Source organism: Vombatus ursinus, unplaced genomic scaffold (assembly GCF_900497805.2).
Source record: "Vombatus ursinus unplaced genomic scaffold, bare-nosed wombat genome assembly UNPS02014945.1, whole genome shotgun sequence".
Classification (NCBI taxonomy): domain Eukaryota; kingdom Metazoa; phylum Chordata; class Mammalia; order Diprotodontia; family Vombatidae; genus Vombatus; species Vombatus ursinus.
The window spans coordinates 26662418-26681184 of NW_020954723.1; the positions used below are offsets into that span (position 1 = coordinate 26662418).

The following is an 18767-nucleotide window of genomic DNA, read 5'->3' on the forward strand; positions in this document are numbered from 1 at the left end:
GAAAAAAAAATGGGAGATATTCTGACTTAAAGGAACTCACTTTCTACTTGGAGGGGAGGGAAGGGATATGAGAAATCTATAAATGGGTATTGTTCAAAGAAGAGTGAAGGGGCAAAAGTGCTAGTCAGGGTAGAATGGGAAAACTGGAAGAGAGAGATTGCTTTGAGGGAAGGGAATCTTGGAAGGCTTCACAAAGGTAAAACCATCTGACTTAGACCTTAGAGGAGGAGAATTCTGACAGATGAAAAAAGAATGGGGAGTGTTCCAGTAATGGGCAATGGATTGTACAAATGTAAACCACTTAACTCTGTAAAATGAGGGGCTTGCTCTAGATGCACTCTAAAGTCTCTCCTATTTTTTAAATAATATTCAGCATATTTTATCCTTCATTTCAACCATTTTTTTCTAATGTCAAACATCCTTGACACAGTACTGTGGGAGACAGGTCCTGGAATTTCAAGACCTGGGTTTAAAATTCTGTCTCTGCCACTTACTGTGTTTAGATGACTTCACCTCTCTGGGACTCAGTTTCCTTATATGTAAAATGAGATGATTGAACTAAATGACCTTGAAGGTCAAACCTTCCTGTTTTAACTGTGTGATCTTATGTTTTATATATGGTGTGGCTATAGATATGGATTCTCATGAATCACATTATCATAGGGATTATTATAGCAGCTGCGGCAGCTAGGTGGCACAGCGGATAGAACACCAGGCCTAGAGTCAGGAAGGCCTGAGTTTTCTGAGTTCAAATCCAACCTCAAACCCTTCCTAGCTGTGTGACCCTGGGCATATCACTTAACCCTGTTTGCCTCACTTTCCTCATCTGTAAAATGAGCTGGAGAAGGAAATGGCAAACTACTTCTGTATCTTTGACAAGAAAACCCCAAATGGGGTCACAAAGAGTTGAACATGACTGAAAAGTGACTGAACAATGAATTAAAGCAGCTGGATGGTGCAGTAGATAAAGCACTGGATTTAATTAGGAAGACCTCACTTTGAATCCTGCCTTGGATACTTACTAGCTGTGGGACTCTGGGCAAGTTCCCTAGCCTCTCGATCTTATTTCCTTCATCTGTAGGAAGGGAATGATAGCACTTTACCTTACTTAAGGGGCTGTTGTGAGGATCAGATGAGTCAAATCTATGTAAAGTGCTTTATAAAGCTTAAAATATCACATAAATGTTAATAATTATAGCTAACATTTATAAAATGCTTTATTTATTTTTATTTCATTTGGTCTTTCCAACGGGTATATCAGGTAGGTGCTATGATCATTTTCATTTTTACAGATGAGGATGCTGAGGCTAAGAGAGATTAAATGACTTGCCCAAGGTCGAAAAGCTTAGGGAGGATTTGAACTCACTTCTTTCTGGCTTCAAGTCCAGCACTCTGTCCATCGCTCCACCTAATTGCCTAACTGTTAGCTCTCATTATTATAATATTATAGGTTTTGAGCTGGAAGGGACTTTAGAAGTCATCTAGTCCAATCCCCTCATCTTACAGATGTGAAAACTGATGAAATCCAGAGAAATAAAGATGACTGAAGTAGCAAGTGATAAAGAGAAGATTTGAATCCAGGTCCTCCTGACTCCAAAACTAGTGCTCTTTTCACATACCCTTCTTCCACAGAAGTTTATTTTCTTTTGTTTTGTCTATAGTACTGTAAAAAAAAAAAAACCAACAAAAACCTACCATTCCCCAATCCCATTCTTATGCTTGAAGACTATTATTAAATTGTTCTTCAGCTTTCTCTAGATCCTTGGTATCAAAGTAAAAACAACAACAACAACAACAACAACAAAAATACCTGATTCCTATAGGCCACACATTGCCTTGGACAGCCACCAATTAATGTTATCTGAGTTGTATTTTATTTTTACTTATTTTTGCTAAACATTTCCCAATTACATTTCAATCTGGTTCATTTGCAGGCTGCTTGTCCAGGGCCACAATTTTGACACTTTTGCTTGGACTCTCTAATGTCAGGGAAAAAAGAGACCATTTTCTGGCCCTTTAGTCATTGAGATCAATTCATGTTTTAGTACCCAAAATATATTTTAAGTGTTGTATAACAACAGAATAGAACATGTGAAAGAGAAGGTGCTTATCCTCAAGGAATCTAATATCATAAAGGAGATGTGGCTGATATATATTCTCTTTATCTATGTTACTGGCCCCTGTCCATGCCTTCCTTTTGAAGACCAGGGTCCCAGCTTATATGCCTGAATGGAAGTCCAACATTTTTATTCTTAGGAACTATTGAATTTTTTTTGTAAGTTGCTAAAGAGGCATTAAGCCTAGGGATAATTTATATGAGTAAACATATAAAGACCAGGAAGCTCCAGAGCATAAGAATAAAGGCCATTTATCCCAGGCTTTGATGCTCAACTTGCCCTCTGATTCAGCTGTCCCCACAGTCTTAATTGTACCACTTTTAACCCTCTCTCTGCTTTGCTCCATATCTGTCCTGCACAGATCTCTGCAGCTGCCTGCTCTCCTCCCCCACACCTCCCTTTTCCCTTCTAACCCTCCCACTTCCCTCATTAAATGCTGGGTAGAAGATAGCAGGAGGTGAGTATGGTCTCCAGCTGGCTCTGTCTCACTGATTCTATGAGAAGCCATATTCACCCTTAGCCCCAGTGGGTTCATCATATAGTAGAATGGGTCTTGCTATGGAATTCACTGTCCTTTTGGGAAGATGGGTTCCTTCCCTTCCTTTTCCTCTTCTCTTTTTGTTGTTTCCTGTCCTCCCAAGATGTGCTTTGCACAGCAAAGTGGCGGCAGGCTAGAATTCTTTACACTTGAGAGATGAAGTAATAACAGGTGGCAAGACCAGAGGCAACCAGAGCCCAGGATTCTGGTTGCCATAGAAACATGTCAGACCTGTGGAGGGATGAGAACTGTCAGCAGCAGGGGGAACAAATGAGAGGGACGAACGGAGGCACGTCTCCTCTAGGTACTGGCAGCTGCCTCCAAGGGCCACAGACCCTAAATAAGCATGCCAGGTGAAAGACAATCTTTGAACCAAAGCTGTAGTTTGATGTCAGACACATAGCCAGCCAGGGGATAGTTTTAGGGTGTGGGGGGGGGCTGGTGGGAGGTCCTGGCTTCTGCTGGTTGCTTATGATGCATGTTGGTATTTGTATACATGCAAAGGAAGGATCCCATCTTTGAGTCTGAGTCCTGTTTCCCTAGGTTGGGAGTTTGTGGAGGCTCAGCTCTGTGTCTATTAGACTCTGGTTCTGGTGCCATGCAGCAGGACCCACAGGGGTTTGAACATCATGGGCTCCCTCCCGCTACTTCCGAATGGCACATGTCTGACAGTGCCCAGTTTGGAGAAAGAGAATCAGAATATCCTGCTTGGTGATTGACTATTGAATAGCTTTATGGAACCTAGAGGTCTGTGGAACATATTTGCAATTCATTTCTGCAATGGTATTTTATACTGCTTGTTTTGAGAGAGTAAAAACTAATATAATTTCTGAAATGATAAGCCAGATACACTGTATACTTCCTACATGCAAGCTTCTGTGCTGGGGACAAAAAGGGGATAGAAAGATGAATTAGACTGGGTACCTGTACTTAAGGAACTTGCAAACTAATGGGGGAAATAACATACAAACTAAAATAAGATGTGTATAGCATGAATGCATTGTGGACTTTTCTTCTTCTTCTTCTTCTTCTTCTTCTTCTTGCTAATTTGGTCTGTTTGTATTTCTTGTGAGTGTATTTTTTCTGGTTCCTGTTGTCTTTTTCTAAAATAATAATAAGAATAAAGAAATTAAGAATGGTAATAATAATGACAATCTAAGTCACTTAGGGTTCTATCCTTTGGTGAATTTCCAAACTCTGAAGGCTCACTTTTTCTTTTATCAACAATTGCCTTGTATCTCCTATATGATCACAGCTCATGAACATCAATCAACAACACAAATACCAACTCTAGCATGGCACAGACTGCCATTTAGACACCATTTCAGTACCTGCCCTCCCTCTCCTTTTGTGCTATGAGTTAGGACCCAATTTCCTCGAAAAAGAAGCAGGCTCACAATATGCCAATTTACCCATAGTGTGAAATTAACTTATAACAATTTTTATTCTAGCTCCTGGACATCTCTGAATTCTTTGAAAAAGAGTCATCAGAGTTTAACTTATTAAAGAAGACAGCATAGAATAGATGACTGCATTATAGGCAGCAATTTTAGGTGGGGAATTCCTATAATCACCAATTAATAAACATAGAGCTATAGTGTGGTGCAGCAGATAGAGAGTTAGTCTTGGACTTAGGAAGACCTGAATTTGAATTCTGCCTGAGATCCTGGGCAAGTCATGTAACCTCTCTGTGTCATCCTCTCTAAAATGACCATAATAATATTACCTACCTCATAGGATTATTGTTGCTGTTGAATTGTTTCAGTTGTGTCCTACTCTCCATGACCCCATTTGGGGTTTTGTTGGCAGAGATATTAGGGTGGTTTGCCATTTTCTTCTCCAGTTCATTTTACAGATGAAGAAACTGAGGCAAACAAGGTTAAGCGACTTGCCCAGGGTCACACAACTAGTAAGTATCTGAGGCTGGATTTGAATTGCTCTATCCACTGTGCCACGTCTCTGCCCTTCACATGATTGTAGTGAGGATCGATTGAGAATTAATGTATATAATGTGCTTTGCAAATACTAAGTGCTAGATAAATGTCAGTTGATGATGATGACAATGGTAAAAATAATAATATTACTTTAGTCTTCCTAACAAATTGATTAAATCCAGTTGATTTCCAGTAGGGACTATGCTATATATAATATGTATGTGTATATATGTGGATATGTGTGTATGTGTGTGTGTGTGTGTGTGTGTGTGTGTATGTGTGTGTATACACTGCATGGTACAGTCCACTGTACCATGGGCTGGGCCTGGAGTCAGGAAGACCCCAGTTTAAATCAGGTCTCAGACACTTACTAGCTGTGTGACCCTGGGCAGGTCACTTAACTTTTGTTTGCCTTAATTCACTGGAGAAGGAAATGGCAAACCACTCCAGTATCTTTATCAAAAAAACTCCATATGGGGTCACAAAGATTTGGACATGATTGAACAACAACAACTAAAAGTCTTATAACTACATGGTGAAGAAGAGAAAGTGGTCCTTGATCAACTTTTTGGAGTCTGTTTTCCTGTGAAGTCCAAATAGCAAATGCTTTCTCTTATTCTTGCAGAGAATTGTCTGCCTCCATGAAGATGAAAATCAATGACTTAGAAACTGGTTAAACAATTCAAATAGCAACTGATAAATGGATTAACCCTCTATAATGTAATTCCAGAAGCTTTTGTCTTCCGCCAAGCTCAGGTAAGTTTTTCTATTCCTGGAGGCAAAGCAGAGGCACCAAGGAAGCGAAGGCCAGAGGGAATCATATTATAGCGGGTGAATCCGTTTATCATTTGCTGTCTGGATGGTGTTTCTGCTCATATATCTGTTTCTTTTTACAGATTTAGTACTCAGTGGAACTCTGATTATAGATAGTCAGTGAATAATGACAAATAGCACCAGACTGTAGTGTATTGTGAACGGATAGAAACATTGATGACTTATGCTGACCTCATAATAAGCTGAGAGAAGTTTATCCTCTGATTCAAACAGGGACTATGGAATAATTTTTGAGGGTGTTCCACAAAGAAATGTCCTTAGTTGTGTTAACAAGACAAGATTGCTTCTGTCCCACACAAAACAGCTGTATATAAGGTCAAGACTTTGTCATTTGCATGCTAGAAATTGAAGTGTTTCTGAGCAAAAGAACATGCTTCCTTAATTTAAAAAAAATCCTCTACTGGGCACAAGGGACTGGGGTACTGCATTTACTCTCTTTCCAAGAAGGGACCCCTCTGCTCTGGACCTACACACATGGCCTAGATTTCTTTCAGTCCCAAAGGAGACTAGCCTCTAATGAAAGGGGTTAGACGCCCTTTTCTCACTCTCTTTGGTTAATCTGATCCCCACCCCAGCACCCCATGATGATCTGCTTAAAGCTTAGAATTTAATCAGGTCTAATGACTCCCCTAAAAAGAAAGAGTAGAAAGGGATTCAATGTGCAATTTAAATTAGAAATGGGACAGGTATTCACTTCCTACCTACAAAGGAAATGCTAAAAACAAGCCACTAATAAATATGTACTGACAAAAAGACTAAAAATATGATTCAATAACTTAACTTATTACTATAGTTATACTTTCTAGGAAAGTTGTTACTTAAACTTCATCAGAACGTAAAACAGTTCTGGGAACTGCTGAATTGGCATTGTTGCAATTCACCTTGTCTCTGCACTGTCAACCTCAAAGTCTGTCTACTGTTTAGCCAGGTTAGGTCTTGGCCTTTTCCTCTTGTCTGTGATGCAGAAATTTCCCCTGCCACCAGTCAGTTCCACCTGATAGACCAATGACTTCTGGACCTTTAAATTCACAAGGCCACTTCTAAGCCTGAACTCATTCATCTCAGGAATGATTGATAATTGATCACTTATGATCAGGAAAAAGAAACACAAAGCAGAAGAGGCAGCCAGGACTTTGAGAGCCAGACTCAGACAGAGTTTGGCTTTTAAAGTTGTTTTCCCCCTAAGGTCTTAATGGGAAAGAACCACATGGGAAAGTTTTGATATTGAAAGATGAGGAAACAGACACTTGACACTTACTAGCTGTGTGACCCTGGGCAAGTCACTTAACCCCAATTGCCTCACCAAAAAACAAAATAAAGAAACAGCAACAACAAAAAAAGGAAAATGAGGAAAGATATGGAGTACTCAATTGTTTGTGCTGGTCTTACATAGGTCTCCAACGTCTTATAGGAAATTTTCTATTACTTGGAAGACTTGGAGTCAAAGTCATATTTCGAAAAAATAGCTAGCATTAACATGGTGCTTTAAGGTTTGCAGAGACCTTTACAAATACTTTCTTGTTTTAACCTCACAACAATCTTGGGAGGTAGGTGCTATTATCCCCATTTGTAGATGAAGAAACTGAGGCAGATTGAGGGTAAGTGATTTTCTCAGGGTTATTCAGCTAGTAAGTGTTTGAGGCCAGATTTGAATTCAAGTCTTTGTGATTATAGGTCCTGTGCTAGATCCATTGCACTAATAAGGTGCCCTAGAAAAAGTATGTCCAGTCTGCACATTAAGCTGTTAATAAAAATATGCTCTTTTTGGTTCAGATTTGGAGTAAAGGAGACCTGGATTCAAATTCTATTACTGACTGTGTTATTTAAATTGTCTTATGGTCACAGCTAGGCATTATTCTCTATTTTCAACTTCTGTAATCTATTGCTTCAGTATCACTTATAGGTCATCTCAGTTCTTTTTTTTCCTTTTTTTTTTTTTTACAAAATGTGGTGATTGTAAAGCCTCTTCCTGATAGAGTCTGATTGATAGCTTTTTAGACATATCTAGAGATTATGAGTCACCACATTGAGCTAAGAAAAACTAAGCTGTGTACCTCTAGACTAGAATTGAGTATTTTCTTTTGAAGTTCTATGACTGGGACTAAGACACAGTTATTTGTTTTAGACAACTATGACCAGGGATTAGAAATTTCTAACATCACTTTAGGCTTAATATACAAAAGAATTTGAGCTAGAACAAAAAAAAAATAAGGATCAGAGGTCATTATTCTTTATTTGCATCTTATGTTTCTGCCTTTATTACATTTCTATGAATATCTAAATATCTATGTATCTATCCACTCACACATATATATTCTCAACAACAACATCAACAATAGAACAAAACTCTAGCTTTGGTACTATATATTGGCTGACTGATGAGGCTTTACAAATAACTGAGCAAAGAAAGCACTACTGATATAGAGCCAGGAAGAGCAATGCTGAAGAATGTTCAAGTTACCCAAACTATTTTGTTCATTTCACGTACCAGCAAAGTTATACTTAAGATTCGGCAAGCTAGGCTTCAGCAATATGTGAATCAAGAATTACCAGAAAAGTAGGCTGGTTTTTGAAGAAGCAGAGGAACTAGAGAACAAATTGCCAACATTTGCTGGATAATGGAAAAAGAAAGGAAATTCCAAACAAATATCTGCTTCTGCTTCATTGACTACACTAATGCTTTTAACTGTGTGGATCACAGCAAAATGTGGCAAGTCCTCAAAGAGATGGGAGTGCCAGATCATCTTACTTGTTTCCTGAGGAACCTGTATGCGGACTAAGAAGCAAGAGTTAGAATCAAACATGGAACAACTGATTGGTTTGAAGTTGGAAAAGGAGTATGACAAGCCTATTCTATTTTTTATACTTTTTTATTTTTAATTTTAAATTTAATTGTATTTCAACTTTATGTTTAGTTTATATTTTATTTTCTTTGGACTTTTACATGGGTGGATAAGATAACTGCTTTTCATAATTGAATAAAACTATTGGATTGTAACCTTATCTTCCATATATTCACTGAAAGAATCTTTAAGACAAATCTAATAGCAGACAGAATGACAGAAATGAGTTATACTTCATCCTACTTCTATATAGATTTGATTTCTCTCAGTTGATCTCTAAGTTTTGAAAGTTTTTCATTCCACATAGCTTGGAATTTATGTATATTTAGTATGTTGACATATATGGAACATTTTAATTAAAAATTTGACAGATCAGTATTTTGCCTATGATAATCCTCTGGTACCAGTACAATTTATTTGTTGAATTCTCAAGGATAATTTTGGAGTCTCTATTTGTAGTATGGGGATTAGTCATCTATTGGTTTATGAAAGATCGTAAGCTTTTGATGTACAATTCTGGCTACTAGATCATATCTTGCTAGATATCTGGTAGACGCTAAATTTGTACAATCTTCAATGATATGTCGCCCAGTTCTTTTTTCTTGAATAAGCTACATTGAGCAGTAAATCTGTGCTTCTTAAGAATAACTCTTCTATAATTTCTGGTGGTGATCACCTAATCCTGAATTCCCATTGTAAACTCTTCCATTTCTATAAAAAAATCCTCATAACTCCACAATTTGTTTCATGATTCTATGTTGACATAGTGCCATATTAAATTCATGTGAATGTCCCCCATGGAGGGCATTTTAATTCTACTCTTGGATCTTAACTATTCCTTAGGTTCACTTTAGAAGTAAACTACTTTTGCTTAGATTTGACAAATTCAGTCATGTACTATTTGGCAGCCTTTACTTTTGCTCAGTAAAATGGTGCCTATTCCAAAAGTATTTCTTTCCTAAGTGTTAATAATATGATAAATTTATATAAAAAACAACATATTAGCATAGAATATTGAGTATATATGTATATGTGATGATTATTATTATAACCTTGGAAAAAGAATTTTGGAACCAAATATGTATATTTCTTGGGGATGGTATTTAATGAAGACCCCCACATCTTAATCTTTTTTTTTCTGCCTGCTTTTCCAGTATTGATGATTTTTCTATCCATTTTCCTAATACATCCATATTTCATCAGTGTTGGGAACCTCTCCATCTGATCGTAGTCCATCTGTAATTTATAGTTTTAGAGTCTTGCCTAGGGATCAGGAAGGTTAAGTTCATGACCACACAGCTAGTATCAGAGGTGGGATGTGAACCTCAGGGCTTCATAACTTTAGGTCCAGCACACTATCCACTATATCATATTTCCTCATTATATTCCCATAAACCATATAAAAACAGTCATTATATTCATTCATATTATTATGTCATGAAAGTCACCCATATCACCATTATCACTTCTTGTTGTTGGATAATTCAGGAAGGGAAACAGGCACAGGACATAACTGCCTTTATGATCAGGTGAGGGGAAATTTTTCCTGGTCCCATTGAGCAGGGCTATTTCAAATATCTTCCAGCAGGACAACTGCAGCTGTTATGTAAGAGTCCTCAAATTGCAAAAACAAACAAAAAACAAAACATCAAACAAAATAACCGAGTTTCTAATTAGAAGCTTTAATCTGTACAGTCAGGATGGATAGGAACATTTTAGCTGTAATAAGGCAGAGAATAACCAGTCATACTCTGAGACCCATTAAAAGGGCTGCCATTAATTAACAAAAAATTAGCTAACATATATAAAGCACTTTGCAAACCTTAAAGCATTATATAAGTGCTGATTGTTATTATTACTAATTCATCAATTCATTCATTAAACACCTTCTGAGTGCAAAACACTTTGCCAGGTGTGAGAGTATGGTAGGGATGGGGATGAAAGTGGGAGATACAAAATTTGTTTAAAATAATAAGGGATTATTGATTAATTGATAAAACTTAGATGCTGCTCTTACAGAGTTTTCATTTTGCTATCACATACAACTTCACAGGATAAAAGCATTAGTGAATTCTAAACCAAAGATCTGAAGAGGGGAAGGTGTTACATGGAAAAGAGGTGGCTCAACTATGAAGAGAACAGAGAAGAATTTAGGAAAATTATCCCCAAATGCCCAAGTTTAGATATTAGTAACAAGCTTTCTTAACGTAGAACCTGGATCTTGACCCTAATTTAATATGAAGCAATATGCACATTAAATCCTAATTTGTTTTTAAAATGTTATTGATACCTTTTTTACATCACAATCATATTCCTTCCTCCTCCTTCCGTACTCTTCCTTGCAAAAAAAAAAAAGAAAAATTCTTAAGAAAGATCAGCCAGTATAGCAATCATATCTGTCCATTTACATTAATATACCACAATTGTTCATCCATTCCCCAATAATTAGGCACTTATTTTGCTATCACAAAAGTGCTGCTTTGAATATTTTGGTACACAGAAGAGCTTTCTCATTGCCTTTGACTTCCTTACAGTACATACCCAGTAGTGGTATCAGTCACATAGTCAGGGTCAGTATGAATAGTTTAGTAAGTTTTCACATATAATTAAAATTATTTTCCACAATGATTGGGCAAATTTATAGTTTCACTAAAGGGTATTAGTGTACTTGACTTCTCACAACCTCACCAACATTGACTGTTTCTTTTTTTTTTTTTAATCATATTGGTCATTTTGGATATGAGATGAAATCTTAGAATTGCTTTAATTAATTTAAAAAAATGAATAATAGGGTACATTTTTCATATGATCATTAATAGTTTATATTTCTTTTTTTAAAAATAGTTTATATACATTTTCCCTTTTTTTTGTTGGAGAATAACCCAGAATTTTATATATTTGTTTCAATTATAGATATATATGTTATATATATATGCACATGATATGTATATACTAGAAAATAGATTTTAATAATGATTTTTTTCTTTATTTCAATTTAATTCAACAAACATTTATTAAGTGCCAACTATATACAGGGCACTGGGGATATAAAGACAAAAACTAGATATTTCTTATACGTATAAAAGCTTGTATTTTATTGGAGGAATGTGAAAAATACAATGTTAAATAAATTGGAGAAATTTTGTCTTCTTAAGAACAATTTCTCACCTCTCCACACATCAAAACCTCTTATCATCTAGGCTTAAATCCACATCAAAAATACTGTCCCTAAGGAGCTTACAATACATAGAAGTAAACTGAAAAGCAAGGGGTAAGGGAAGAAGGTAAATGGCTGGAGGGGGTGGGGTATGATTGAGAAGTCCAGAAGAGTGAAGCCTTGTGGAAAATGAAGAGATGGAGGAACTGGACATCCTCCTTAACTTCCTCCTTAACGCTGGGAGGAGTTCTCTACTCTCCACCCTCCAGTCAGAGGGTGGGGGGGTCCCCAGGGGCCAAGAGTACTGATGAAGTTTTAGTTCCAGGGCTGAAGTGATCTTGCAGGATGAAGAATTTCCTGGTGGAAGAGTCCTAAGGAGTATAGCCAGATGGTACTAGACTACCTCTCAAATAAAAATAATCCCTATTATATAGGTAGATATGTCAAAAAAGAAAACAACAAAAGAAGTCAGCAAGGAATTAAAACTGTGGAAATAAAAGGATAAGGAAGCCTAGCCCAAATCACTCTATTTTCCTATCATACCCCTAGATACTCCACTTTCTATGGTGTGGGGTAGGGGGAAGGAGAAGACAGTGTATTTCATTTCCACTTAAAATTGGGATTTGGTATCTCTTCCACAGCCCAGAAAGGACCAGATGGGACTGTCATTCCCAATAATTACTGTGACTTCTGCTTGGGAGGTTCAAGCATGAACAAAAAAAGTGGCCGGCCAGAGGAACTAGTGTCCTGTGCAGACTGTGGACGCTCTGGTAAGTGTGACCCCCTACCCTGCCCTCTGGGAACTTTCTTTTTTCACTTTTCAGCCATCTAGGATAGGGTGCAAGAGGGGGAATGATACAGGGTAGTAATAATGGTGGTGATTCTACCATTTTTTCAGGTCTTCTTAGAACTTTTGACAATTTTTTAAAAAATCTAAAGGGTGGGAAGCAGTTATTGATATATTTCTGACCTCTCCACATGCCGATTTCTTTGCTGTGCATGTGTGTGTTGTTGTTGTTGTTGTTGTTGTTGTTGTTGTTGTTGTTGATGTTGTGGAAGACAACAAGTTGGAACCAGATCACACTGAGATACAGCCTCCTTGTGTTCCTTTATCAGGTGATGGTGCATCTCGATATGCAGAGTTGTTGGATTAATTGAAATGGTTGAAGTGGGTATGGGGGATAAGGGAGTCAGTGGGGAAAAGTATCCAAGAATGATACTGGAAGACCAGTCATGTCTTCAAATTGCCATTAATTTGGACATTAGTGACCTTTGGGTTTCTTAGTAGCTGCATGAACAACACTTCCATTGGCCATACATTCCATACATTTTCTCATGTAGACCAGACCAAAGGAAACACAGCAGAGTGGAGGCTAAGAGGCAGGGGCTATCAGGGCTTAGATGCTGCTAAGTGATCTTAGTAACCTTTTTTTTTTTCATGGTTCCTATTTTCAAGGACTTAAAGAAGGGCTCCATTTGGTCTTGTCCTTTCTCAAAATAAATTTAGGTCTTTATGGTTTATCTCAAGTTGTTATTTTGCTTTATTTTGCTTTTTGATACTACCAAAGTCATTATCTGTAATTTGCCAGAGTTGATCAGGACAGGCTATTTTAAATAATTAAATTGTTATAAATAGATGCCCAGAATCTCAGAGTTGGAAGGGACCCTAAAGGTTTTGAGGTCCAACCTCAACTGAAGCACTAATCCCCTTTACAACATCTCAGTAAGTGGGGACTCATTACCTTACATGGTAGTCCATTCCATTTTAAAAATAGCTCTATTAGGAAATTCTTCCTTATATTGAGCTGAAAGGTAACCCCGTAACCTCCACTCATTTGTCCTAAGTCCTCCCTCTGGAGCAAAGCAGAATAAGTCCAAGCAGTGAAGGTGAAAGGTGATAAGAGATTTCAGTATCACCTAAGTGACTGTAGTGTTTCTGACCAAAAGCTAAAAAAACACTTCAGGATGTTTCAGCCAACTCTGAGCACAGCAGTGAGGGATGGTCCCCTCAACCTTCCTTTCCTCTCCCAGCCCTCATGGGGCAGCTTCTCAATCCTCGGATTGCTATTACTCCTTATTTCTTTCCTTGTTTGGTCTACTATAGTCATTAGCCTGCACCTTTTGTTTTGGGGTGTCAAGGTTGATACAGGCATAGAACTAGTAGACCTAGCAAGTGAGATGTTGACAAAGGATTCCAGTTCCCAATCGCCATGATTTCAGTATTAAATCAGCAGACCCAATGACAGAGTGGTTTGCTTGTATCTAGCTCTACCCAATTTCTACTGGAAGTAATTTGTTCAGTTGCTTTCCAGACACAGTCTACAATTGTTATTGTGTTGGACTTCTAACTCTGACAGGTGGTAGCTTGGGGAGACAGAACCTGTGTAACTGCTGGACTTTGATCGACAAACAATTAAAAAAACCAATAACACATATATTTCTCTCTACATATAATATACATGTATTTTTATGTGAGTGTATGTATGTGAACCTATTAAAAACCCACACACCCCATCTGCAGAAATATATAATATATAGTGATTCTCTACCACAGCAAGCAAAGCCTTCCATCTCGGGTAGAACTGGGAGAGGGGAAACAAGAGTAGTTTTCAGGAGTTTTCCATGTTCTTTTCCCCTTAGGAAACTGAGTCATGGTGGAAGCAGGAGTGAGTAAGTGACTCTCCACTTGAAACTTCTCAGCTATCCTTCCCAAATTTGCTTCCTTATCTTAAAAAACATAGGTGATTATCTTATGCTCCCCATACTTCTATGATACTAAGCTAGGATTTTATTTGTATGGATCATTCAACCAATATTTATCTCAAATATCTGTCAAATAGCTGTTTGCTTTGGGATTGGCTTATGTCTCCGTTTGTCAAGCTTGGGAAGGCAGGTTGGATGATATTCCTCGGTAGCCTTTCTGGTGTCTCTTCAGGGAAGAGATAGGAGCCAAGAAGAGCTATTTATCTTTTCCCACCTTTCATTCTACCTCCACTATCCCTCAGGGACTGAGATGCTCGAAACTGGCAGCTTCAGTGACTGGGATTATAATGGCTAGAGGCACTCCCAGGGCCCAATATGAGTGTGGAGAAGTGTCAGCTGCAATTTTGTAGATTTTATTACTTTACACAATGATTAAATTTCTTCACTTTTAGTCCCTACGCTTTCTCACCTGTTGTGCCACCTTCAGTTGGACTCAGTACTGCTTTGAACTCTTGAGAGTACCAAGACTCTTGACTAAGGGCATTTTAAGTGGCTGAAATGTGTGTGTGTCCTGGTTAGAGGGTCTTGGTCTTTTTTTTTTTTTCCAATCGTGAATAGGAGAGTGCATTCTTTGATCACTCATTAGACTTTACAGTGAGGTTTTTGTTTTTGGTGGGGAGGGAGGTAGAAATGAATTACATGATGTGACAGTGAGAGAGCAGACAGGGGTGGAAGAGATGGAGTGAGAAATGGATGAAAATAAAAACAAACTGGGAGAGGAGTAAATGCCTCTAATGGGCTATCTGACAGTAATAAATTTGTGAAACTGGCTGCCAAACTGAAGGACAGTCATTGTGCAAAGAGCCAAACAGCCTTTAAGTTGTGCAGGCTTATAAGCCGTCAGGGGAAAACATTCTCTTGGCTGGGGTGTGAATAAGAGTGGGAAAAGCACATCACTGACCCTTTCACTGCCAGAAGCTTTGGATACTTGTACTGTGGTACAGGGATCTTTTCTCATTAAAAAGCAAGCAACAAAACAAATCCCCTGCCTCTAAAACATTCCCATTGTCCTGGTGCACAATAGCACACCACAAAGTTGCATACATTCAATCCCTTTGAGTCTCAAAATGGTGCATTGTCTAACAGTGGTAAGAATAACCTTGTAATGATATTATATTAATATGAATAATGCTGTCTGTTGCTTAACCCATGTGCTGATATATTCATCATACATGTCAGCTCATTTGGGAGGAGAAGGCAGGAAGGAGAAGGAGGCGGCGGCCGCAGCACGAAGTACGGAGGACTTGTTCGGTTCCACATCTGAAAGTGACACCTCAACTTTCCACGGCTTTGATGAGGATGATTTGGAAGAGCCTCGCTCCAGCCGAGGAGGACGCTACAGCGGCAGGGGCTCTCCCACGGCAGATAAAAAAGGCGGCTGCTAAATCCAGTCAACAAACTGTGGGCCGTGGGCGGTAGCCCTTTGTACTTTGGTTGTTGTTCTGGTCCCATTAAAAAAAAAATAGAACTTTAGATTTCCTCCCCCTTCCCCACCCCACTACCTTCCCTGCCTTTTCCTCACGTCCTCCATATTCTCACATCCCCTTTCCTTTACCTCCACCTCCCCTTTCCCACCACAAGTTTTGGTGATATACACCAAAAGCACAAACTATTTAAAAATTCAAAAAATCCAAGAGATGACTCCCTCTTCCCTCAGAGAGAACTTTGATTTGATTTAAAGTTTTTTTTCCTCTAGAAACCAGAAATCATGTGGGTAATCTTTTGGGGACAGACAGATGGGGGTGTACATTTCCCCTAAACCATTAAAAAACTCAAGTGGAGTCAATTTTTTCATTTTTCATATTTATTGGCAAAATGATAAGAGCACTAACAGAGAGGTTGGAGACAAAGAACCGACAGAAGTAAGGTTTTGAAAATTATTATTTATATAATTAGTTATTATTAGAAATAGATTCTTTTAAAAATAAATCAACTTAATACTATCCCATCTGGGGGAAAAAAGGCACTGGAAGGAGAATTGTCCCAAGGAAATTTAGGTAGGATGACTTCTGTGATGTGAGATTTTTGACTTGGTGTCCCATTTGGTGTTCGTGGATTGTCACCCCATCCGACAGTCACACCTCTCCCCTCTCTCCCTTCCCTTCTTTCCCCTCCCCCTTACTCCTTGACAACCCCTGCCAGCTTGGAAACCACAGCAGCTCTGGAGAAGTGACAGGTCGGGAAGGGCCAGGTTTCCATGCATCCACCTCCAGGCACCTCAGTATCCATCCAAAAGCAATCGCCTCCTCTTCAACTCCTCCTCAGGCAATGCTGCTGGCTTTTTTTAAAAAAAAAAAAATTGTTTTCTTCTTCTCATCTCTCCCCTGGGTGAAGAGCAATGTCCAAGGGCAGGAATGGAATAGAAGTGGAATATTTGGAACTCAACATTGATGAAACAGCCAGAGGACATGAATCCTAGAAGAAATGAAAAGGAAAAATACCTCACTTGTACATTTCCCATCCCATTTTAGAAAATGTACATAAATACCCTTTGGATTGTCAGGCCGTCTGTATTTCTTCTTTCTTCTCCTTCTCCTTCTTCTTTTTTTGATCATATACATATATAGTGCCGGCCAGGCACCTTGTTTTATGTTTCCAATAGCACATCCCGAAATTAACCAAAGCAATACTTGCTCAACTCTCCCGGGCAACAGAGAAGAAAAGTCACCTCTCTGATTGGCTGTCCCAAGAAAGAACAGATGAGCAGTCCTCATTCAAAAGGTATGTCTAACTTGTATCTGTTTTGTATTTTGGGTTCAACTCTCCCACCATGATTTTATTCTTCTGGTCCCTACTCTTTACTTCCTAGTGGGTCCTACCGCCAACAGTGAGCTTTAATGTTGGAGTGAATTCAACATGAAAATCTTATCAGTCAAAAAGCATTTATGTGTTTTAGTGGTCATTTTGGCACATGGGACTGAGGCAGAAATATTGTCACATAGTTTGCTCAGAAAGTTTGAGTGGAAGCTGTTTGGAAAATTTAGAGGCCAGGGCAGCTTGAATAACATGAGGAAAAGTTTGGGTAGATGGTTCTTCCTACTTGCCCCACCCCCATGACCAAACATGAAATTGGACCCCACAGAACTATGATTGGGATTGGAGAAGGTAGGCTTAGAGCTAGAGTTATGAGAAGAGAGAACAAGATGGAGGTATAGGGTTGTGCTTTTAGGTTCTCTGAGGCTATGTATAGCTACCAAGGTAAAGCCGAGCTGGGGATAACACAGTTTTAAACCCTCCTGGCTTAGACTCAACTTTGAACTAGGAAGTTTTCAAAAAACACCAACTCCGAAAGCAATGATGGTATCTTTTACACTCCCAATAGTGCAGGCCTAGAAATGTAGTTGAGCATTGAATCAGATAGGCTGCTCACAATGAGCTTTACCTCTGGCTTGTTAAAGGTAAGAGGGAGGAATAGTTTTTAGAAGTAAGATTTTTTAATTTTCTTACTTTAATTACATCTTTTCTCCTTTAAAAAAATGAACTTTGAGAACTAGAAGGAACTTAAGAATCATCTGGTCCACATCCCTCATTAGACAGATAAAGGGACAGAAGCCCAGAGAGGTTAAGATACCTTCCCAAGGTCACAGAGTTGGAGGGTGGCAAAACCTATCTGAGAACCCAGGTCTTTGTCCCGGTGTCCTTTCCAACACAGCTTTAAATGGACCCTTTGTGTTTATGTGTGAACTTAATGGCAGGAGGTTTGGTGACTTCTGACATCTGTTTTTCTTCCACTATAGATCAGTATGTAACCCCTTCAGGTGTTTGGTTATATTTGGAAGAAGAGATATGATCTCATCCTATTGGGGGAAACATTGGTGCTTTGCCTGGCAGTGTCCCTGGAAATAGGTCATAGACAGTTAAAATTATAAAACACACCTGCGTGCTTATCTATGTTGAATAGACTTCTATAGAGGTGAAATGAGTCTCTCATGCCCATATTGCTAATGGGCATACTCTTTTTCCTGCTATGTTCTCTTGTTACAGTCTGTTTTGTCATTCCCTGTTCCTATGGCTCTGACATTACTTTAGTAGCACTGGGGCTCAGGAGACAATGATGAGACGTGAGCTTCTCTCCTTCAGCTGATTCACAGAGTTTCTTGAGATCAGCTTCAAAGAGTCCTACAAATGATTTTGAAGGCCTTTTCTTCTCAGCCAAATGTTTGCAGTTTCTGAACTTCTCAATAACAGCTTGTCGTTGGGCTAGATGTGTTTTTTTATCCACATAATTAGACAAAACACACAACTTTCCTGTTCTATCTTGGGAATCCAATGGGGAGCAATGAGCACTTGGTTTTCTGAGTTTGTCACAGCCCTTAAATTCCCAGGAGAATCCTGATCTGAAGATTATTGTTTTGTAGTTGCTGATCTGCAATTATTTCTATTATAGACAACTTTTGTCTATGACTTCTCTGGCTGAGGTGGGGGGTTGGGTGGTAGAAACCCCAGAATTGGAGAAGCCAATGATGTTATATAGAAGCACATGAAGATCTCACCTTATTAAGAACAATTTCCAGTAGATTCAAAGAATGTTAGAGCTGGGAGAGACTTTTGACATCATCTAGTTCAGCTCCATCCTTTTAC

At 38.6% G+C, this 18767-nt stretch overlaps 1 protein-coding gene across 1 annotated transcript in view; it reads left to right on the top strand.

Moving 5' to 3' along the window:
- The window catches only part of DPF3 (double PHD fingers 3), a 241970-nt gene that overhangs the window by 159797 nt on the left and 63406 nt on the right, over positions 1 to 18767 (top strand). Inside the window, exon 8 of the mRNA XM_027844832.1 lies at positions 12065 to 12193. Within this exon, the coding sequence (XP_027700633.1) occupies positions 12065 to 12193 (129 nt within the window). The remainder of the gene's footprint in view (positions 1 to 12064; positions 12194 to 18767) is intronic.